At 37.6% G+C, this 24546-nt stretch overlaps 1 protein-coding gene across 4 annotated transcripts in view; it reads left to right on the top strand.

The window, feature by feature from the left end:
* The window catches only part of LOC139941249 (uncharacterized), a 29177-nt gene extending 5087 nt beyond the window's left edge, over positions 1-24090 (top strand). For 2 of the 4 annotated variants that reach the window (XM_071937728.1, XM_071937729.1), the window contains 8 exons: positions 9700-9794; positions 9940-10233; positions 10840-11799; positions 14181-14412; positions 15573-15795; positions 16162-16235; positions 17030-17152; positions 19283-24090. In XM_071937728.1, coding sequence (XP_071793829.1) covers positions 10225-10233; positions 10840-11799; positions 14181-14412; positions 15573-15795; positions 16162-16235; positions 17030-17152; positions 19283-19389 — 1728 coding nt within the window. In that variant the 5' untranslated portion in view covers positions 9700-9794; positions 9940-10224 and the 3' untranslated portion in view covers positions 19390-24090. The remainder of the gene's footprint in view (positions 1-9699; positions 9795-9939; positions 10234-10839; positions 11800-14180; positions 14413-15572; positions 15796-16161; positions 16236-17029; positions 17153-19282) is intronic. The other 2 variants (XM_071937730.1, XM_071937731.1) reach the window with 2 other exon arrangements.
* Positions 24091-24546: the final 456 nt, after the last annotated feature.

Raw genomic sequence — 24546 nt, 5'->3', positions numbered from 1 at the left:
AAATACTTCATTTCAAAAATCAAGTTGATGTGTTCCAACAAATGTAGATTATTGTTTTGGCAATGCTCTGTTATTAATGGTAGGTTGTGCAATAATTGAAATTTTGTCTAATTTCAGCCTTTGTTAGATTAAAAAACATTTAAACTCCCCATTCCAGTTTAGGTAGTTTTGGTCTCTTGCTTTTGTAACAAAAAGAGCCATTGTTGATATTGTAGGGGTGCTGACTAGGTGGTCCCCCGGAGCTGTCAGAAACGTGACTGTCCTCCCAGTGAACCTACAACCAGTATATCCTGTACTGCTATTAGACTTTGCCCAGTTTACATGACATTGATGTAACCATGGCAGTATGTAATTATGATAATACATGTATCATCTTTAAAATGAGAAGGAAATAGCAGGTTATGTTCCAACATTTATTGTGTGTATTGTGTGTGGCTCGCTATCACAACAGAACCCTGGATGTGACGACCAGTATTCTTAGATCTTGGGGTGTGAAGTAAGTGCTTTGTGGTTTGGATTCACAGGAAAATAATGAAATGACTGGGAGCCTGTCTATGTTCAGGGTCATGCATGTTGTGTTTCTCTGAATCAGGTGTGTGTACTTTCTGTGGGCATGCATGCATAATGATGGTAATAGAATGGTGTCCATGCCAGCTGACTTGCTGTTTAGTGTTTGTTGACAAACTGTGTGCTGGGCGCTTGGAGACATTCATGACTGGTACTAAAGATAAAACTTTTCATAATCAGATGATTAGGATTTGGGGGGAAAAGGGGAAATCTCAAATACTCTCTACATGTTGGAGTTGTATTGTATTTGGATTTAAAAGGTTACTGTTTGACCTGGTTTCTTTTGTTGCCCTGAGGAGGATCAGAAACTCCACCCAAAAGTCTGTGAACGAAGGCCAGACAGACATGCTCTTGATCCATTGTTAAATGGTGCAGCTGGCCTACTTGCTTTTTACTATGATGGAGCATGAAAAAGAGATGGAGCAAGAAAAATGGATGGAGTGTGGACCTCTTAATCCATGGATTGACTGTTGTAACAAGTTTAGTAGGAACTGTTTCTGAGACCATGGACAAAGTGCCATGCTTTGTGTTACATACAGAGAGTATATGAGCTCACTGGAAAGTTGAAGTTCTTAGAGTGCAGACTCTCAATTATTTCAGGGTGAGACAGCTTTTTGAAACCACGGCTTTGGCTCGAGCTTGCTTCAGAAAGTTCTGGCTTAATTAGACCCAGGGATGCCAGGGTGTACATTTTAGTGTTTTTTTTTTTTTTTTCAAAAAAGAAAAGAAAAAACCTGTCCCCTGCCTCTCTCCCCTTAACCCTCCCCTGCCTTTGAAGCAGAAGTGGAGGTCAAGTCTTATTCTCAGGTTTTCTTTGTTGATTTCTAAAACTAATTTTTTTCTTTCATATATGGCTAGAATTTTTGTCCCCAACAGTTAAATCCGTAATTTTGTATTATAGCCATATATAAGCTGCATTGTAATATCAGAACGGTCTAGCCCTATCACACTGTAAGTTCAATGGTTGTGTGGCCATCTTGGTCCTGCCGTCGATTTCACCAAACTCTTCCTAACTTAAGATTAATCTTAGGACCTAGGACGTAGCATGTAGCATGCAGACCTTAAGATTAATCCTAAGTTAGGATCGGTTATTCGTCCTAACTCGAGATAGGATTGATCCTAGCGTTTCGTGAAATCGGCCGCTGGAGTTCTAATGAGACTTGCACGACAGTCTATTGGTCTTTGGATGACTCGATTGGCAGGAGGGTGTGGTTGTCTGATAAATCTGCATTGTCCATCTATAGATGATCTATATGGATTTTTTATCCAACAGAGAAAAGTTGCATATTATATTCACAGCCACACCCACAATTAAACCATTGGAAGTTCAAGTTCACCTGTACAATGATGTCTGGATGCATGCTGCATTGAACCTAGATAATTAATTGGTATTTTGTCTACCTGTCTCCTTTTGCCTATACAGGCCTTTAATTTGTGACCCAACAGACATCACACAACTATACCTCACTGCGAAAGTTAAGGTTCGAACAGTCACTGGAATCTTAGAGCCACAGGAAAAACCTATAGATGTAGTTAGACCTACTACTACATGTAGGTTTCAAACATTGTGTTTTGGAGTCTAGAAATCTTGGGAAAACAAGTTTTTTCTTTTCATGTCAACAACAGAGACCCTTTTTTTGTCAAAAGCAAAACTTCCATGCCAACAACAGACACCCTCCCAGCACTGTAGGCCTACCTACAGTATACTACACCATTGGGGGGGGGGGGGGGGGGGTTGACTTCACTGTGCTGTCCTCCTTCCCTTGAGAACTCAATCACTCATTTCAATATTCAGTATTTCCTGGGAAGGGGGTTGTGTTGAGTCACCTTAGCCAGAGGCTATGTAAATAGAGGGTAATATGGTCTGATGTGGCTTGGAGAAAATTCTTTGACCAGGACCCAATTTCATAAAGCTGTTTTATTTAAAGTAGAAAACACTGCTTGGCCAATTTCTCTTCTAATTCTAAGCTAAAGTTGAGTGTATGAGCCACCAGCTACAACAATGCAAACTTTTAAGTTGCAATTTGAATTGTGGCAAATATATTTGTAGAGCAGTGTTGTCTGCTTTAAAACAGCTTTAAAATGTAATATTAGGCTGATAACCTGTTTCCTCTATTACTATAAACTTTGCTTATTTGTGCTATTTATAGGGTAAATTGCTGATATTTTAGCTCCATGATTTGATCTGTTGATTTGGTCCAAAGGTCCAGGAGTATTCACGATGCATCAATTCTTAGGAAGCCTGTACAATGATCCTTTCATATGATCAGCGGCTGATTTCATGAAATGCTAGGATTAATCCTGTCTCGAGTTAGGACGGGTAGCCCAACCTTCTTAGGACGGGTTCAATGTGTCCTAACGTATTTATGGATATGGAACTTAACTCGTCCTAAGTCCTAGGATTAATCCTAAGTTAGGAAGAGTTTGGTGAAATTGACGGCTGTACCCATGCATGCATTGTGTGTACAAAAGTGCATGATTCTTTCACATGGTCTGGAGTGGGCCAGACTTTCTGAACCTGGATGAATCCTGTTGAGCTCATTTGCATAATAATATTGGTAACCTGGATTATTTGAACCTTACTTAAAGGCACTCAACATTTTTGGTAAAACTGTCAAAGACCAGGGGCCAATTTTATAGAGCTGCTTAAGCAAAAAATTTGCTTAAGCACGAAAATAGCTCGCTTATTTTACACATGTTACTGGCCAAAATGTCATGCCATATACATTGCTTAGGACTATTATTAAGCTGTTGTTTACTTAGCATAACAATTGAGTGTATTCTTTGCCGGTAATCTGATTTTAATAAGCAATGAATTTTTTGCTTAAGCAAAAATTTTTGCTTAAGCAGCTCTATGAAATTGGGCCCAGTATTCTCACTTGGTGTATTCCAACATGCTTAAAAGAACAATAACTGTGAACATTTTGACCCAAGAATTTGATCATTGAAGTTGCAAGATAATAACCCAATAAATAAAAAAACTCTTGTTGCACAAATTTGTGCGCTTTGAGATGCTTAAAATAAAAGGCTTTAGGCCTGAAGCCGTTTATTATTTGAGGTTACGTGTACTTTAGAGGGAGCTGTTTCTCACAAACCACTATGCTCTCCAATGCTCGTTAGGCAAGTCAGTTTTCATGCTAATAACTATTTTGAGTAATTACCAAGTCCATCGGTGATATTTTGTAGCTGCTTTTTTGTCATTGAGGTATGTCTGGCAACAGTGTGTTGGCAGATTGTTTTAAAAACACATTCCCACGCATTGTGACATGTGGCACTGAAAAGAGAACTCCTCCGCTTTCAGTTTATATTGCCAATGATTGTTTCTGCTGGTATTGAATCATACTTTGATGACACTGTTGTTAAAGGGATGTTTTAAATTATTGTGAAAGGTCTTCTTTTCCCTAACCATAATTTAAAAAAAGCTACTGTTTGTGCCGTGACAAGGAATTTCATATTTTGAAAAGAAAGTTGTTCACAACAGATCTGTTGTTTTGCTATTTGTTTGAAATGTAGGCCTATATTTTATATAAAAAAACCAAATACTTCTGGTAATGAAACCTTTCAGGATGCCTATTGAAATTGATCGCTGTTGCAAGCTTGAGAAAACCTGTAAAGAGAAGGTACATGTAAGCTATGTGAACCAGAAACAACGGGTTTTATTATCCTACTCTTCCACGGTTGTCTGGGTTCTTTCCAATCCGGGATATGGGACCTACGTTTAATGTTTTCACCTGAAGGACAAAATAATTTTAACAATAATGGGTGACGCTCATGGCGCTTCAACATTTTTACCCCTGGTCACTAAGCCTTAGGTCATTCCTCAATCACAAGAACCAACTCTGCCCTCACAGGTACACATTTACCCCCTGGGTGGAGAGAAGCTTATGGTTAAGTGTCTTGCTCGAAAGGACATAAGTGTCGCAACTAAGATTGAACCCAGACTCTGCTGATCAGAAACACCAGAGTTCACTGGCCTGGAATTTCATTTTTGAAAGGGCAAGGCCATTTTCATTTTGCAATGGGCACTTCTATTTGAAAAGACAAATCTTTAAGTCAATGGAAAACTTTTGAAAGGGCACCAAGACCAGGGGCAAGGAATGGCCTCCGTGCCCTCCATGTTATTCCAGACCTGAGCTTGAATGTGCTTTGCCACCACAAATTAACTATTGCTTCTTTTCTTTTCAACATGCAGACATCATATTAATTTCAGTTTGGTAATAGCAATACAATTATAGTCACTCTCACTGATGCAATACATAATTAATTTTGTATGTCTCAAGTTCTATGAAAACTTAAAATGCCAGAAAAGTCAATCAGTTGTGCTCAATCAATAAGCATGCCCTCAAAGTTTTGATCAAGTGTAATTCTTAAAACAAAGGTCAGCTCACCTCAGAGGACTTTTTATAAGATTGTGAAAATCATCAATTGATTAAAGTTTTCAAGCATTCATAATGCAAGACATATAGTCCCACTACGCTTTGTAACTTAAAAACGTGACAGAGATAAACTACTTTGTGGTATCGCAGCATTCGCAGCAAACCCTCCCTTATAGCTCCCTCCCCCATGGGTCTGCCCAACAGAGGTAGCTGCCAAGGAGCGATGGTCACATGTTTTTTCCCTGTGGTTGCATGTGATTTGGTACACCGCCTCCATACATCAACTTCTTAGAATGTTGTATCATATCTTGCCTTGGACCCCCCCCCCTGTTTGATGAAAAGTTGGACAAGAAAGATACGATAAGAGTTAATAAGAGTTAATATTGGATTTACCTGTTAAAAAAGATAGGAATTCCTTCAGTAGTGTAAATATATGCTTTAAGAAAAGATTAAATGGATAATATTGACAAAAAAGTAAAATGTTTAGGAAGACAGTTTTTTTTCCTGACAGGAATTTTGTGATATTGTGAAGTAAGAAGTGGAATAACCTAGTACATGTATCCATCATCCAATGGCCTATTCTTTCTTGAAAAAAAAAAACATGAGCAATTTTATTTGATCTATCAAAAACTTCATTTCAGCATAAAGAATTTGTTTTAAAAAAAAGTCAACACAAAAAGTGATTGTACAGCCAGTATTTTGATTGCAAGTTCTCCGTTATTGACTATTTTGTGTGGGTGATAAATCAATTGATTTCTACTGCTAAAAATATCCACCTGTTCGCTCTGGGAAAAGAAAATGGGATTTAAAAAAAAAATGTTTTACAAGAACTTAAAAAACAAATGGTTGATTGATTGAAATGGAAATTGTTGATTTTGTGTGAGTGATATAATCACTTGATTTCTATTGCTTAAAATATCTTCATGTTGGCTCTGAAAAAAAGAAACAAAACATGTTAATGCTTTCACAAGAACTCTTTAATATTGTTTGATATGTTTTTTTGCAATGGATTATCAATTGTTTTGTTTGAGTGGTATATAATCAACTGATTTATATTGCTAAAAATGTCTACTTGTTAGCTCTAAAAAATAAAATAAATGTTTTCTCAAGAACTTCAAATAATATATATTTTTCACAATCTTGAGACCTCCCACTAAAAGCAATTGCAAAGAGTCTAAATTAAACAAGGTAGGATTTTCCCTCTGACCATTAATGTGGTGAATTGGGAACAATAGGTGCTGGATACATGTTAAAAAATGTTGACATTGAGTTGATATTTATAGACTAGTACAATACAAACAATAGGTCCCCTTACTCTACACTCTTTGTTGATGTGCGTGTATTATTGAGTTACCAGGTGATTGTTACTGTGATGGAGTCCTTTGAATATGCATCACCCTCATGAATTATTAATCATCACTGGCATCATTCTTTATGCAAGCTCCTGCTAGTGCACATACTACTAGAAAGATCCAATACCTTTGAGATACTAATGAATTTAAAAATGATATATATGATCAGAAGTTTTGTGAAACATGAGTTGTCTGATGCAGTCTGTGTGGATTGTATTCATTTTTAAAGATTTTTCAAGAACTTCAGAAGTGTTTTTTCTTGTACTTAAAACCATGGAGACCGCGAAACTTGTGAAACTCATGACTGGGTTCTCAGTTTTTGGGGTGGATCCCAACTTTTAGACAGTTAGTTCGGCTTGGGATCCTTGAACAAGAAAGGAGATCATGCATTTGGAGCCAAGGCTAGGTTGCTGGTTCGAGTCCTGCTCCAGGCAATGCTTTTGTGATCAACCCATAAGTAGTTGTTTATAAATATACCAGTAAGAAAGTTACACAATTTTATGACCCAGACTGCAGTTATAAGGAAATAAAATGTGGATAAAATAAGTAGGAGTCTTAGCTTAACCTATGAATTATTCATGTTATCTGACAGTTTCCTGGTTCTGTTTCCATTATCTCAAGGTCACTTTCAGAATGAATTGTATCAATTTGCATACTCCCTGGTTCCCTGTTCATTATAATTCTCTCAAGGTTACTTTCAGATTGAATAATCAATTTGCATAAAGTTCCCTGGTTTCCCAGGAATTCTAGGGAAGGGTCGTTTGCATTGTTCAGCTCAGGATCACCTGTCATCATCAGTGTGGGGATTGAGCCAAACAGTTGGAAGTTTGCCAAAGAAGTCAGCTGATTGCCTGAAGTTAGTTGGTGGGGGGGGGGGGGGATTCCAATGACTGCTGGATGTAAACAAACCCAGTGGGTCAAAGGGATTTGATGGTGGGAGTGTTGCAATGTGTACTATGGATTGGTGTGATAATTGGGGTTGTTCAAGGTTGACTCCTAATACTGTTTGTAAAAGGGAATTAAATAACTGTTAAATTTAAAGTTTCCTTTTTTGGGGGGGTCTTGGAGTAATTTTTTGCTAATTTCAGGGAAAAATGATGCGTTCACTATAAATCCTGTCAACTTAATTAACTCATATTTGTTTTTTACAAAGGAGAGCCCTCCGGTACATTTATTTGAGTTTGATAAACAAGAACACCATACAGGCCTTAATCTGAAATATCTCAGCTTATTCCTTTACCAAAAAAAAAAAAACTTGAAGAATTTTATAGGTATTGAGGAAGTGACGAAAAATCTTTAAGAACCCTATAGACCGATACGACGCGCACCTGGCACCCAAGTGGATAGCATCGCGCGCCATTGCTGAGGTGCACATGTGCCTAGTTTTGTGCACAAAGACATGAGGAAATTATGTTTCTTTTCACTTTTTATGGAAATTGTCTCATCGAATAACACAATTTCCTTAAGAGGACATCATGACTGACCACAAATATTTGCAACAATATCAGCCAAATCATCTTGAAAAAGGTGCTTGTCTTAGGCGAGTTAGGGGTCAAAGACGCGGAAACTGCATAATAGTCGCCAAAGTGCATTACATCGGCAAGGTATTCTGTCAGAATTTCAGTATTTACTTTCTGCTTCACTTTAAAAATTTATCAAGAATGTAGTATGTTGTTAATCAAGCAGCCATCCTAAAGAAAATTTCATAGATTGTCGAGGAAGACATTCAATTCCCATAAAAAGTGAAAAGGAAAACGATTTTCTCGTGTCTTTGTGCACAAAGCTAGGCACAGAGACACCCCAGCAATGGCGCGCATCGCATGGCGGCGCCCAGCACTTGTGCGCCTGGATCTAACTTTTATTTAAGAATTTTGCCTGTACATTGTTACAGACTTTTTTCGTAAGAGTTATTAAAAAATTGATACATAAATATCACAGTTCTGTCTGAAAAGCTGTGTCAAAGTCGAGCACTCTTCCCCTGCCCTCTGCCGTCCAAATCTGCATCCACACAGTATGTTTAATGTTCCTTGCTGCAATTTCAGTTGGAAAATAAGCAGGGTTGTGAGTGCACATTGGAGTTATAGCTTAAAGGGAAAGTACACGTTTGGTAATTGTCAAAGACCAGTCTTCTCACCTTGTGTATCCCATCATAACCATAAAATAACAAGCCTGTAAAAATTTTGGCTCAATTGGTCATCAAAGTTGCGAGAAAATGATGAAAGAAAAAACACCCTTGTTGGATGAATTTGTGTGCTTTCAGATAAGAATAAAGGACTTCAAACTAGATGTCTTTTATAATTTTAGTGAAAAATTACCTCTTTCTCAAAAACTACGTTACTTCAGAGGGAGTCGTTTCCCACAATGTTTTATACTACAAACAACTCTCAAATGCTCGTTACCAAGTCAGTTTTTTAGTTAATATTTGTTTTGAGTATTTACCAAACTTGTACCTTCCCTTTAAGCTTTAGTTTTAGAGTGCTTCCTTCAGTTCTTGCTTGAACATGTTGAAGGGTATAGTTGTCAGGGATAGCTTGGAATGATCACCAAATTGCTTGTTGATCATCGCCATCGGAAGCTGGGTGCTTTAAATTCTTGTCATCTGGAAAATTTAACTTTTCTTTCACACAAAATTTCGTAAAGAACTTTCTTCTGGAACATATTTGACCCGAAGGACATCCTTGTGTGTGTGGATGATATTTCAACACATTTTGACAGTCAATTTTGTGCTATATTTGCATATTTTTTAGCACTGCTAAACAAGAAAATTAAGGCATTCTTGCTTCAATAAATACTGTATTATACATGTAAGCAAGTGACTGACAGGGTGGGTTCAAATCCCCAGCCGTGACACTTGTGTCCTTAAGCAAGACACTTAACCATTGCTTCGTCCTTCTTCGGATGTGATGTCAAGCCGTTGGTCCCATGTGTTTTGTAACGCATGTAAAAGAACCCAGTGCACTTATCGAAAAGAGAAGGGGTTTGCCGCGGTGTTCCTGGTCTGATCGGCAGCAAAATTGCACCACAGCATCTTGTTAAAGCATTTGTGCTGTCAGAATTAGGTCTCATAATTCAAAACGTAGTCCCACATCTGGCAGGAAATACTTTATGTAACAGCTCCAGAAGCGTCACCCAGTGACGGACATGTGTGCTATATAAGAAACCACAATTATTATTATTATTATTATTAATGTTATTAACAAAGCAAAGCCATGGTGAACCACAAGCTCTGGCTGCCAACTTTATTGCTCTTGTTCAATACATACACTTACGGTTTATTGAATTTCTCTGAAGAAAAATTGGCACAGTGGCTCAAAAGGTGTGCATTAATTACCACTGAGCTTTAATTTAAATTTTACATATATTAAACCTTTCTCTCATGTTGGTTTATTATGATTTTTTTGCAGGCTTTCTCATTTACTTGTATTGGAGAAATTGACTTTAACTACATTTAAGGAGATTGTGTGCACTGGGCCTTCGATCCTACTAAAGTCTATTGCATGTGAGTTACAGTGATTCGTGTTTGTCATATATTTAAATTTTATAAGTACATTTTATGGTGGGAGTCTGGATTTTCTTCCTCTTTTTCAACAATATATACGATAAATAAATGATGACCCCCTCTTTTCTTCATACTTTTCCATCAGACTCAAGAACAGCTAAGAGCTACTACTTGTGCACGGAAAACAAGGCTCCACGGCGACACAGCGCGAGGCAGCACAGTGACATGGCCTGGTGTGGTCAATCTTTCACACACCTAGTCAGCTGCCGTCGTTTTTACCCAAAGACCTTCCTCAGACTAAGTCAGGTCGAAGAGTAAGGAAAAAAACTTAGAATTGGAGTGATCAATTACTCCGAGTGACACTTTCTGAGCACTGTGTTGCCGTGGTTAAATTGTTGCCGTGACGTTTTCCTGAAGCCCATGCTCACAGATGTCTATGGTTCGTGATGGTTTTTTTTCCTTTTACTCTATCTTGTTTGAATGTTTGTCTTTTGCTCTTTCTAAATTTGCGTGACCAAAACAAAAATCACTCCTAATCCCCCCCCCCCCACAAATCTTTGTTTTGATAATAGACTATACATTCCTGTGTAGACACATCTTTTTCAAATGGCCAACCTGAAAAACACATTCATACCAAACATTTTTTTTTTAGATCCTCCATTTGTCTCTTTGTAGAGTTTATACAACTTTACATGACACCATAAAACAACTTCACAGGGTCCGGTATGTGACGCTGAAAGTTCAATCAGGGTTTGCTAAGCAGCCATGTTGTACTTGTGTTTGTGTGTTTCAACATTTTTGAGGCTTGAGATTTTTTGAGGCTGATGGGTGAATGTTTTTCACATTTAAATCAGCAATATAAAAATCAAAACAGTTGGACTGCTTCGTGTGATTGTTTTAGTCAACTGGATTTGGGGAAAGCCTTTCTTAGGTAAAACTAACAGGGCAAACTCTGGTGTAATGCTCCCTATAGTTGGATAAAGTGCTCCCTTTACTTGGTTACTGTTGACTTCTAAATGTCTTCTCCTTTTTTATATTCCTGTAGTCAATATCAATGATGGATATGACGTTTTGCCAGTCTCTGTGTGACTTTCCCAGCTCTGCGTCCGGCTACGACCGTGCTCTGAACTCGCCGGATTTGTCCAACATCAGCAGTAGTCCACAGTTGGCGTTTATGTATGAGCACGACGAGGCCCAAGACAGGGGTAAAGGCACAAAAAAAAGCGTCTTCATGTTCCAACAGTCAATGGAGATAAACGAACTGGACAGTGACCTCAACAACAGCTTCTGGTCAGACGGATTGCTGTCAGAAACATCCTTCGGAGAGAGTGGCCGAACCTCTTTGTGGGACTTCTCTGGATTTGACGATATCTCAAGTCCGCTTCAGCATCCCGAAGACGATCTCACTTATGCGCCGACCTTAGCTGAGCTAAACAATGACGACTCACAGAGTTTCGATGCTATGCTAAGCTCGCACAATGCCATTACACCTTTAATCCGGAAGTCACAGTCCCACGACCTCAACAACAACAACAACAAAAAGGCAACGAGTAGTAGCGTGACAAAAGCTTCGTCAAGCAGCATGGCTGGACCTGCTGCGGATGTCATGCAAGTCTCAAACGCCCTGCTGATAAAACAGGAGAAAGTCGACCTTCCAAAGCCTCTCTCCATTCCCGCCGATGTCAAACCAAACTCGGACCCTGTGCTCTCGCATGGAGGAGGTAGAACACACAGAGAGAAGGCCGTGAAAAGCTCATACAGACTGACCCGGAAACCTATCCACCATCGGCATCATCACAGTCTGATGAAGAGCACAAGAAAGTACATCAGTCGGTATGGGTTTGACCCAGGCATCTCGGATCCTCCAAAGAAGGGAAATGTGGAGCAAAAGTGGCAGGAGATCCGTAACTTCATCGAGGCAGATGTCGATGGTGGAGCTCGTGAGAAACTTATGGGGGGTCTAAGATCCAACCTAGAGCCTGAGCACAAGAAGCTTACAATCAAGGTACAGTTATATACTGATGATGACTTTAAAAAGTTTCAGAGAGGAAGCTTGAAAACAAGAATTTTTATTTTAAGATAACAATCTAACCCTTTTTGATATTTTTAGATGGGTATTTCATGCGGATTTTGGTAGCTACCAGCGCGATATGCAATTGCTTAAGTCAAGACTATATTGTCGACAAGATAACAAGTCAAACTTGCTACTTAATTATTAGACTATTTTTATTCCAAAATAGGCAAAAACTTTTGTGCATCTTATTTTAAAACTTTACTAATGAAAATATCACAATTGTAGTTCATGAAGTGAAAATTAAGGCAGATAGCCATAGTGCCTATTCATTGATAAGCCCATTTCAAAGAGGCCCCGCAAACTGGCCGCCATCTTTGATACCAAATAATAAAAGCGTGCGCGTGTGACTCTCAGCCAATCATCGTCGCGCACACCTTTGATCAATATCAGCAGCAACTAGGGGTCCATAGATATTGACCTTGCTTTCTGATGATCACATGCAGTAAATGAAGTGTTTATTTATTGATCTCTGTCATTTCCTGTTTGAGTCATTGGTGTTTTCCATTATATACTCGCCTTCCTAAGTTGATCATTTAAATTTTTTGGCAAGTTTTGCTCGTTCGTAAATATCAGGGACTCAAATTTGGGGGGAAAATCCACAAGATCGCAAGGCTTGCAGCTAAAGATGTTTGTACAGGACCAGAATCAGCCAATTAATGTAGGTTTCAAAATTGCACAGTGCTTTACACTTATCAGTGAATGGGTATAAATAAATATTTAAAAGATTATTACAAAAAATTAATAATAATAAATAAAAAGAAATTAAAAAAGTTTCCTTTTTAAACGAAGTAATAGAACTACCTGGTTTAGATTTTGGTATATATTTTTTTAAGTATAAATTTACACAAGAAATACAAATTGAACAGGGGTTGTCACAACTAGAAACTAGACAACTGCTAATTGCCTAAGATTCTTCAGAAACAAACTGTGATTATCACCCCAAGATCTTTTTGATTGAAGTGAGTGCTACCAAAAGGTTGTTACCCCCCTTGACACTTATTTGTATAATTAACTACATGTTGCATGGGTGCGATCCGTCACCCTGGCTACATGGTAAACGGTTGAATGGCTTAATTCTCACTGGCAAAAGCTCATGAACAAAGATGTATGCAAAATAAGGAAACCTTGAGTGCAAATATTAGGGCCTGGATGGCTAGGTTGGTAGAACACCAGCACATTAAAGTGGACGGACCTCATGACATAGGTTCAACTCCCACTCTATAGTCAAGTTAGTTCCAATCAATATTTGATTTTATCCAATCAGTTTCCCCCATGGTTTTATATAGGTGAGAACTGTAACTTCATCAAAAGAGAGGAAATTACAAAATTCCGATGGTTTTGTACTTTTTAAAAAATTTTTGTAGTTTGAATGGCATTAAGGAGAATCTAAAAGAAAGAGAGAATTCAGCTGATGCGAGGAACAGTTGCATGCATGTTTATTACTATTGAATAATATTTTTATTTAGAAAATAGAATTTTGTTGCAGTCTGCTCGCCAACCAAAATAACCTAAATGGTTACACAAAAATGTATGGTCTTAAATTATGTAAAAACGTCATTAATTTAAAAAAAAAACAAACTTTTTTTGTGTGTGGGCAAGCTATGTAAATACCCCGCAAAACATAATCTTCAAATATTGATAGAAACAGTTTGACATTTTGCTATGGCCCTCCCTGACACTAAGAACAATGGGCTCCTTGCATTGTGTGCACTCCTAATTGATGGGCAAGCTGTGAACAGCTGAGTTTAGGGTCGCCTTATTAGGTGTTGCTAGGGGCAACGGGCATTGCCTTACTCTAATGATCCGTTAAGTGTGCATACACTTGTTTGTATTGTGCGTAAATAAGAAAAATGTCATGAAGGAAAAAACATTTGCACAAATCCATTCTTCTTAATTTCTTTGACTGATTTAATGATCTGGCAAGATGTGTTTTTATTGAGTAGACTGAGTAATGGCAATAATCAGTTGCATTATCACAAATCTAAAAACAATTGTATTATTTGTTGTTGTCTTTTTGAGGGTTGGGGATGGGTGATTGGCCAGGGGTTGGTATGTATATTTATGAGGCGTATGCCACCAATTTTACACTGATCATGGAAAGCACAATAAATTATCAGACTTGTTGAATAGTTCTGTACAAAAAAAGTAATTGAAATGGTAATACATTAATTTGATTATGACTTAGGTTGAACCTGGTCTCGATCAGGCGTATACAAGTCCGAAATTCTAGAATACCTTGATTAATTATTATACTTTTTGAATAGTTTTGTATGGGAACAAATATGTAACCATTTTACATTAATTTGATTTAGGTTGAACCCGGTCTCCATCAGGCGTATACTTCTGCAGGAGCTGAAGACTACGACTCTCACGATGAGGGTCTCGGGAGTGAGCATGAAGACCAAGATGATGAGATTGATGAGGATACAGATGAGGAAGGTGAGGAGGAGGATGGACTGAGCGATGAGGAGGAGGAGGAGGAAGATATGCACAATGCGGAGGAGGAGGAGGATGATGCGTGTAGTGACATCTCAGAGGACCATGGTAAAAGACCTGCAGTGTTCTCTCTTATAATAACAACAACGAACATTTAATGCGCAAAACCTATATAAGTATACTCCAGTGTTAATCTTTGGCACAACTTACCGCACATATCAGAACTGCTCCAAACAAGAACATTTTCAAACATTCTGCTGAAAACCTGTTTACTCATTAATTTTTGTAAAGCGCTTCGGGACTGTTGTCCAACTAGTCCTGCTGGATCATGTTTATTGCTGAAGTCTAATCCGTACGTAAACCACTTCTTATCAGCTAAAAACACAAGTCCCAGCATGCTCGATAGAAAACTTAAACAAGTTGACCAGTGGAAAAGCTGGCAGGGTAGTGATTTGACAAGAACCACGCAGTCCTACTGGCTACCAGTCACCCCCCAAAAAAAGCTAGCCCTGACATTGTGCTGCCGTCACAACGTCGTTTGTTGGTTTTGCAAAAACAACATATAAAATATCTGTCTTTTTATTATATTTTTTGGGGGGGCTAGACAAAATTTTGGCTAAGGCCCCCCCCCCCCCCCCAGGTCACTCAAAAAGAGCAAGCCCTGACATTATATGGTGCCTTCACAACGTCGTTTGTTGGTTTTGCAAAAACATTATCTCTCTTTTTAATATATGTTGTTGGGGGTGCTCGAGACAAAAGTTGGGCTAAGGCCCCTCCAGCCACCCTCTGTAGAACCATGCCTGTGGTTCATTCTGTTCAAAAGCTCAATTTGTCATTCATGAGAAATTTATAAATTCAACAAGGATTTTTACGAGACGATTGTGAAAATAGTTCTTATTAAGTTAAGAATTGGAAAAGGGAAAATAGAAAAAGAAACTTAAAGACACTGGACACTATTGATAAGTGTCAAAGACCATGCTTCTCACTCGGTGTATCTCAACAAAAAAAAAACACCCTTGTCACACAAAGTTGTGTGCTTTCAGACGCTTGATTTCGAGACCTCAAACTCTAAACTTGAGGTCTCGAAATCAAATTCATGGAAAATTACTTCTTTCTCGAAAACTACGTCCCGTCAGAGGGAGCCGTTTCTCACAATGTTTTATACTATCAACCTCCCCCCATTACTCATTACTAAGTAAGGTTTTATGCTAAAAATTATTTGGAGTAGTTACCAATAGTAATCAGGTATAAATCTGGTTTATTTTTAGCAGATGATGTTGCAGTTGTAAACATTCAAGACCAAATCCCGATGAAAGTGAAATCACGGCGCAGCGAGTACGACGATCTGACCCCCAACCCCAAGCGACTCTTGAACATCGGCAACGAACTCCACAAACTCAACAAGACCATCAGCAGTATGACGCCGGTCAGTGCGCTGCCGGTCAATGCTCGCAACAGATCCAGGAAAGAGAAGAACAAATTGGCATCAAGGTAGGACAATTGATTGATTGATTGAGTTTATAAAAATACAGCAAGAACATAATAAAAATACATTTAAACAACACAGGAGAAAAGACAATGAAACAAGAAAATCCCAAATAGAACACAAGATAGAAACACTGCACAAAATTATCCAATGTAACAATAATGTACACAAAATTCTGAGGAACTTACTTCAATTGAGAGTGCTCTTGCCACATTTGTTAAATTAGGAGTCTGGAATGCCCGAAAGGTTTGACAAACTCTGTGGAGAACGGCAGGCTAAAGAAAAGTACATGTATCTTTTTATTTAACTTAAGTGATTACTGAATGAAATTTGGTTATCATGCCTCTGGTATATCCTTTGACTTTCTACAGAGCATGTAGACTTAAGAAGAAAGCTCAACACGAGGCTAACAAAGTCAAGCTGTTTGGTCTGGAAAAAGAACATGGTGAGTAATTATTCAGAATTCTTCTAAAATCAATGGTGTAACAATATAAACCCTTGTTGCCCCCCCCCCCCCCCCCCGGCCAAGGAGAAAATAAAATGAAAAAATTAACACATGAATGGTTAAATGTATCAATGCCCCCCCCCCCCCCCCCCCACAAAAAAGAAGAAGAATAACAACACTAATGTCTTTAAACAAAATCTTTGAGAAGGAAAAAAGTGAACACACTAAAAAAACCCAGCTCCACCACAAAAATTTGCATAAATAAAATAAAAATATATTTAATGTTTTCTTGCGATAAAACTTGTTATAAAGACCAACACCTTTGTTGGGATTTGAACCCAAGACCTACAATCTATACGTCTTCACTGTAGTATATAACCCAACCTGCTCGTTGAAGCCCGCAAAAACATCTTCATCTCCCACAGATCACTTTACAAAAACAAAGAAACTTGATTATGTATAGAAACAAAAATGACATTAATTTATTCATGTGCCCTGAGGGGTTTGGGTGAGATTTGAACCCAAGACCTATAATCTACATGTCTTCACCTTAAAAGTAACCCAGCTTGCGCGGTGAAGCCAACAATTAAGGTCTTCATCTCCCACAGATAACGTTTACAAAAACACAGAAACTTGATTATGTATGGAAACAAGTTGACATACATTATGTATGCGCCCTGAGAGGTTTCTAAAGAAAAAACAAAACAAAACAAAAAACAGGTGGTTTTGTTCGCCATGAATAGTGGAGTCTCTGTTTCCCTCTATATCAACTTGTGAAATTTTGTTACTGACAGATCGCTTGATGCAGGTGATTATGGCCATTAAGAAGGAGCTTGTTATCTATCTGGAGGAGCGGCCCAAGGAGCCTCCGCCTTGCTTCTCCAAACGCTTGAGTTCCCTCATCCAGAGTATCCTTGGTAAGCCAAAATTGAATGTACCAATAACTTGTCCGTTATGCTGAGTGATGGTCAACCATTGAGATTCAGTTGGAACGATTCCCCAAAAAATTTTGATTTGATTTAGACTTTCGGTAGTTAGATTGCTGCTTTCTGAAGTTTGTCTACCTTGCTGCAAAGATAACAATAATTTCAAACACAATCTGACTTTCTAAATCCCTTTTTTCCTTCCCAAATCCATTTGTTATCTCTGCGGATTGAGTTTGACTTTTACGATTTAAGTTTTGATTCTCCGTTCTCATTAAAAACCTATAAAATTAGATTTGAGGGGAGGATGGCGCGATGAAAACACAATTTCGTCTAGAATTCTTGACTCTTTTTCAGTTTGTTAATTGGCCCTGTGCCACAAAAACTGGGAAGAGTTCCAAAAAAGTAAGAAAAACAAGATTTGTGAACAAATATACAATAACTAGATGAAAGATTTTGCTTTAAAGGTAAATGCGCCAGCCTCTAATGAGGAAAATTCAATTGGAAACACTGTTTAATTTTCTTTCAAAATTATGCCAATATCAAAACCTCTGGAGATGCAATGATTTTGGCAGTAAGCCAGAAGTAAATTGGACTGGACTTAAGCAAAAATAAATTTGTCTTGGTCTAAGTGCAGTACACTTTGTCATTTGATGATTATTAATGTTTGATTATTTTATTCATTACTCAGTGGGTGTATCAAACTGATGAACTATTTGGTTTTAGAGTTTTTTTTGAAGAGAAAAAGAAGAAGAAGTTTTATATTCATTTTATAATCAGGCAAATTGGTGAGTGGCCAATCTTGGCGGATAATGATGGCATGGCTGGGGGCTGAAACAAATCTACGCAATTATACATGAGGATTTAAGAATAATTAAGATGTAAATTGTAGCCTTTTTATGTAGGGCTGTGATTTGTTTCATTATATGAAATGGACTATTATTGCCGTTGCACAACCGAACCTGCCATGGTTTTGTGAAAGGTTACTAGAGTGAACCACTTGCATACATTTACCATACTTTTTAACACATGAGGACACTTTCAAAGGGTGAATTTCCTTCAACACAGTGAGAGTTCTACATGTATCTTATTATGATTACCTGTGTGTATGTCAAAATAATAAATAATAATGCTATAATAACCACGTAAAAAACATCCGTTTGTTTTACTTGTTGGTTGAAAACACTCCTGTGGTCAAAATACTGTAAATCACTGTTAGATACTTGTTGACTCAACAAGAAGACTTTTAAGAAACTAAGGTTAACCCTGTAGACAAATGCAAAGTGAAGATCAGTTCATGCTGTTTTCTGTTGCGATGCAAGAAAAATTGCTTGCTTAAGTACTTTTAGTGCTCTGACCAGCGCCCAATTTCATGGCTCTGCTTACCACAGAATTCTGCGCTTGGGAGCACCATTGTTCGTTTCACCAAATTTCTGCGCTATCTGTTTAAGCTAAGAATGCCTTGTATGTCAAGTACACTGCAGCACAAGCAAAACTTTCCTTGCTCACCTTTCCTTGAAATATGCTTAAGTTAAGCTAGGATTTTTATGCCACGAGCGTTGATTCTTTGCTTATGGTAAGCAATGAAATCGGGTCCATCAGGAGCCTATAACATCCTGCATCATCAACAAATCTCCCACTCCATGGTAACTCAACACTTAATCATTTAGTATTCGAGGTAGGGTTGAACTGTAGGCCTCATACTGGGCCCAAAGTCATAGCGCTGCTAAACGGTAAGCAAATTTTTGTGCTTACTGTAGCAGAAAAATTTGTTAAGGTGCAAGCGTATTTCACAGATTAGCAGAAAATTGGGCGGCCATATTGCGTTTTTACCATGGATTTGCATTGTAACGTCATTTGTTATGGTGCGGTAAGCACCGGAAGGTTAGCCAGCCTTTTCGAGTGCTTACGCTTAGCAGCAGTATGAAATGACAATCGCACACTAAGAACAAAATTGGCCGCTAAGCAGCGCTAAGAAATTGGGCCCAGATGTTGCCACCGAACAGACCTTAATGGTTTTGCGGCCGAGGTAGGGCGGCGGACAAAAGTTTTGTTATTTATAGAATGCAGGTTCAAATCCTGGTCTGGTCAGTAATGTTCTCGACTCCCTTTCTCTTCATGCAGGTCAAATGGTTGCGAATCACACCCAGGAATTTGTGAACAGCGTCCTGGAGAAGACGGCTAATGGCAAGCTACAAGGTGGCTTGAGCTTCCTGAAACATCATAATTAAGACAATCCCATAGCTGGACATTGTGGTCGAAAGGGAAAGATACATGTCGACTTCAAGCTGTTGTATCGATGTGTCAGACTGGAAGGGTGCACACAGCCCTACCCCTTCCTTACACCCCACCAGCAAAATTTACCCAAATTGCTAATGTATCAGAAACATGGGTAAAAAGTTTGTGCAGGTAAAATTCATGTTTATGCTCTTCATTCCCAATAAAAGTCATACATTGGCGTCATCCAACGGCCATCTTAGAAGTAAACCGGTGATAAAAGCAGTGGACAACTCACAGATTTGTACGAGCGGCGCGCAAGACTGTCCAATGAAAAATCTATACTCTAGGTGAGGGTGCCCTACCCAAAGGACTTAATGGGAGAGGACTTAATGGGCGAGGACTTAATGGGTGTAGGGTCTGTTGGCAAACAGGGGTAATAATAGTTATGTGGGATTGTTATGTCATGGTTTGGTTAATTTTTGGGTGATTTTTTCTGTAGATGTTAAAGGTAGAAGAATTTTTATTTTTGATTCCGAGGAACACAATATTGGGAAATGAATATGTCAAAGTTAAAGTTGATCAAATTTTGTCCATGATTGGTCAGTGAACCACTTGGCGTCATAGACAAATTTAAACACTTTTATTTATTTATTTATTTATTTATTTATTTTGTCTTATTCATTAAGGGCATCCCCATCACTTGTAAATGAACTGTTTTCCTTTCTGCCCTTAGCTGGTGGATACATTAAAAAACAAAAAAGTTAAAACAAGATCTTTTTGCGCAGGCGCAGCTCAAAGCCCAAACCTAAGATGTCCGTAAAAATGGTGTTTCAAGAATGATGTGCAAAGACATAATTTGTTCTGTGAAGGTTTGAAAAATGTTGGATTTTGAAACACCAGAATTAAAGCTACTAACACTTAAAAAAAAGAAGTCGTATTGGCTACAAATGTAGGTCTTTTTATGATCAGTTTTATCATATTTGTGAATTGGACTTTGCTCAAATTTTCTTAAAGGGATTTAATCAACGAAAAAAAAAAGAAAAAAAAAGAAAAAAAGAAGAATTACAAACCCTTTACTCTGCCTTAGTATTATTGCTTAAATATGTGAACAGAATAAGATTTGTTGTAAATAGAAATACAAAGAAGTTAATATATATTAAGGATGTAGTAAAAAGATGCGTGAAGTAAAAATATGCAACTATGAGTTTTATGGGGAGGTGTATCCAATACACTATTTATGGTATGAGGCAAAATATTTGTCACTTGCAGACCCTTACATTACTCTATGACACAATGACGTGTTTTCTAAATGTTGGTACAGTCGCCGAGAATGTACAACTTTCACAAACTTTGATTGTTTCGTTCAAAAGACAAACATGTTGACCATGTACATGTTCATGCGATGGCAAAATGATGCTATGTTACTAATGTTAGCACAAAGTGGACATTGGACATCAAGAAGTGTATGTAATCAGATATGCGGATTGGTAACAACATTTAAGGCTCTGGACATTTTTGGTAACAACTCAAAACATGAGCGTAAAGACTCACTTGGTAACAAGCAACGGAGAGCTGTCGATAGTAATCAAACATTGTTGGAGAAAAAAGTAATTTTTTTTCCGTCTCAGTAGGGAGAAACTCTGGATTAGACGCCACCAGACCATTCAACCCCATGGTCTGAACATCCAATAAGGAAACGACTAATAAACCTTTTGTTTTGCCGTCTCCTTTTTCCCCACAGCCTTTTAGCCTGAGCCTCATTCACTAATTAATTACTTTTTTCCCCACCTCCCCACCCTTGATATTGTCCTTTGTGTTTCCATCTTCTTGTGGTCAAGCCAGTCCCTTCCCTTCAACACCCCCCCCCCTGTTGTCCCCCTATTTTTCGTTTACCCCTGGCTTTTTTCTGTATGCTTTCTAACCCCATACATGTATTTCCACTTCACTGCTTATGTTTCACTTAGTTACCTGTTCATGTTTGTTGTGTTGTCATTTAGCCTTCGAGAAAGACTCTGCTAGGGTCGAAACGTCAGGCCATTAACTATTTTTTGCAAAAAAGTAATTTCTCACTAAAATATTTTGAAAACATGCACTTCATGCCCGAAGTTTTTATCAGGCATGTGGAATTAGGAAGCACACAACTTTGTGTGGCAAGTGTTTATTTTCTCATTATTTTCTTGACTGAATGAGCCAAAATTTCCACAGATTTGTTATTTTATGCATATTGTAGGGATACACCAAGTGCAATCTTGATAATACCCAAATGTGTCCAGTGTCTTATAAGGAAACAAAAACAAACAAACAAACAAACAACCCAACCTTGGGCTATATTTTCATTTAGAATTCTAAATAAACAGGGAACCAGTGATCCAACTCGCATGACTTTTTGGATGGTTATCAATATCTGGAAACAACTTTAACGGTGCCACAAAATTAACTTGAATTTTTTACACAATTAAGTGGTCTTGGCTGTGAGTGACAATCTTTTTGTGATTTTTGTTCTGGTAAAGAGCTGTTTATCTCTGTGTATTATTATTGTTTTTTTTTCTTCTGTAAACTTGAAATGTCACTGAAAATAATTATGCATATACATGTAACTTAAATATATTCAGGTAAAAGACTTGCTTTGTATTCAGTCACACATTCCCAAATGATTGAAATTTCATGGCGGGAAATTATACTCAGTACTTCTGTTTGAGACAAAACAAAAAAACTAAGAAACAAAAATCCAAACAATTCAGGAATACTCTGAAGGATATTTCTTTCATTTTGACAAAACAGTCTTTAAAAAAAAACAGTTTAAAGTGCCTCTAATACTTTTTTTAAAACAAATTTAGTAAAAAAAAATAGGTTGAAGAAAAAAACAAATTGACAAAATTATAATTTAATTGTGGTAAATGCATAAAGATGACAATAATAAAGAATGAATTTAGTGATTATGTGTATATATTATTGTATAGAGATAAATCTGACTTGTTTATGATGGCTTTTTGATGACCAATTGGTTATTTATTTTTGTTCCTTATATGTGAGGCATTTGTAAACATGTTTTTCAGTGTGCGTGAATAATTGGCTCAATCTTTGGGGCTGGAATAATACTTGCACTGTTAAATCCAAGCTCAGATAGAGCTAGCGTAAAGAAAAATCCATGGAGAACATGAAGGTTTTTTATTTTATTTCATTATTTTTTTTCATTAAATTTATTATAAAGAAGATTTATTTATGGCTTTTAACAGATTCTCTCTTTTGTTGTGTACACAGATAAGATTTTATTTTTTGAGAGAAATTGGCAATAGGTTTAATTATTAAACAAAATATAAAGAAGAAGTGTACAGAAACAGTATTTATATATATATATATTATATAATCATATTCAGTGTGTGTATTTTGTGGCTTTTAAAAAATCAATTCTCAGGTTTCTAGTTGATGCTCATTAATCACTCCTTATTCAGACATCGGGCCAATTTAAAAAAAAGAAGAAAAAAAAAGAAGAAATTTTCGAAATGAACTGTTGATTTTTTCGCTGAGTGAATGTAAGTTTATAAGAGCCCTGGGCAATGGGCAACCTTGTAAAAAGTGGCAAAGAATGAATTTTTTTAATGCTGGCCATCTACCATAATTATAATTATCGTTGTTATTGTTTTTGGTTTTTTTTCACGATGAGATTTTGTTTATTGATTAATTTGTTTTTTACCATTATGTTTGTTTAGCACTGCGTACTCAGTACTTTCCTGAGTTTTGTGAAAAAAATCCACAGGCAAATTACTTGGGTGGGATTCGTACACGCTTTTAACATGCGCTTAGAGGCTTTTGCATTAGGCGCTTTACAAATGTCTTATTATTATTATTATTATTTAACACAAAAGATTCAAACTGCCTCTAGCCACGGTGCTAGCTCGGTGGTCTAGTTGGTAAGACGCTGCTCTAGCAATTCAAAGGTCATGGGTTTGAATCCCACCTGAGTGATTTGCCTGTGGATTTTGTTCACAGAACTCGGAAAAGTAATCCAAGTTTACAGTGCTTACTAAGCATCGGCGTATGGGTAAAAGAACAAATATTTTCTAGATCCCTGATACAAAATTTACTTTTATAAGATTGTTTTATTATTTTTTTATTCTTCATTTTGTTCCCCCTGTTGATATTTATGTAACAGAAAAACTGTCTAATGAACTTCTGTAGAACCAATGCTCGATCAATGGCAGCAAATTTAATTTTCTGTTATTCACACGTGTTTTTATATTGTGCACACATTTCTGAGAACAATAGAATGTCTGTGTAACATTTATTGTCTCAAACCTTCCCAAAATTTTTGGAAATGAGAATGAACTGGAAATCTCAGATTTTTCTTAGCCATATCATAATGTATTAAATTTAACTTCCTGCCTGTATGTATAGTACACAAACAAGCTTTTGTTCAATGGCTTAAATGGCTGTAAGACGTTAACTGTAAGACACATGAGGTGTGCAGGTCTGATCCAACGTAATTCAACTTCAATTGATCATTATAGAAAATGTACCCTACAAAAGACTTAAGAAAGAGCTGTTCTGCTGCTAAGCCCTTTGTTTCTTTAATTCTCAGGATTGATCATTTGAAAAAATCCATTCTTCACACCCACCCAAAGATTATAGTGTCGAAGGCGAAAGATGATCAACTCTGGCTGAAATGTGCACTTGGCACCATTTTAGCAAGCAACTCTTTTGATGCAAGAAAAGATCACTGCAGACGACGATCATTGCTATCATCTTGCGCCATCCGCTTTGTATATTTGATTAAGGAAACCATTTCCCTGTTATGTTGAATATCCCTGATAGTTAAAAAGCTCCCCAATTGCAAGATGCAATAGATGACAGCTCTGTACTCATCAATGATATGTTCCAACAACAGACCAGCCGTCGATTTCACAAAGAGTTAGGACTCGTCTTATCTTGAGTTAGGACGAGTAACTCTTAAGGTATGGATGCTACAGTGCAGGGTTAGGACTCGTCCTAAGTCCTAAGATTAGTCTTAAGTTAGGAAGAGTTTTGTGAAATCGGCGGCAGGGCCCAATTTCATAGCTCTGCTTACCTCTGTATTCTGTGCTTACAACCATTCTCCCCTGGCGTGCAAGTGTCAAATTTTTGCGCTAGCTGTGTACGCATAGATTGCCTTACGGGTGGTTCGCACGCGC

The sequence above is a fragment of the Asterias amurensis genome, chromosome 8 (genome assembly GCF_032118995.1).
Source record: "Asterias amurensis chromosome 8, ASM3211899v1".
Taxonomy (NCBI): domain Eukaryota; kingdom Metazoa; phylum Echinodermata; class Asteroidea; order Forcipulatida; family Asteriidae; genus Asterias; species Asterias amurensis.
Note: the sequence above shows the minus strand (reverse complement) of the source record. Positions and strands in the feature narration are given on the sequence as shown.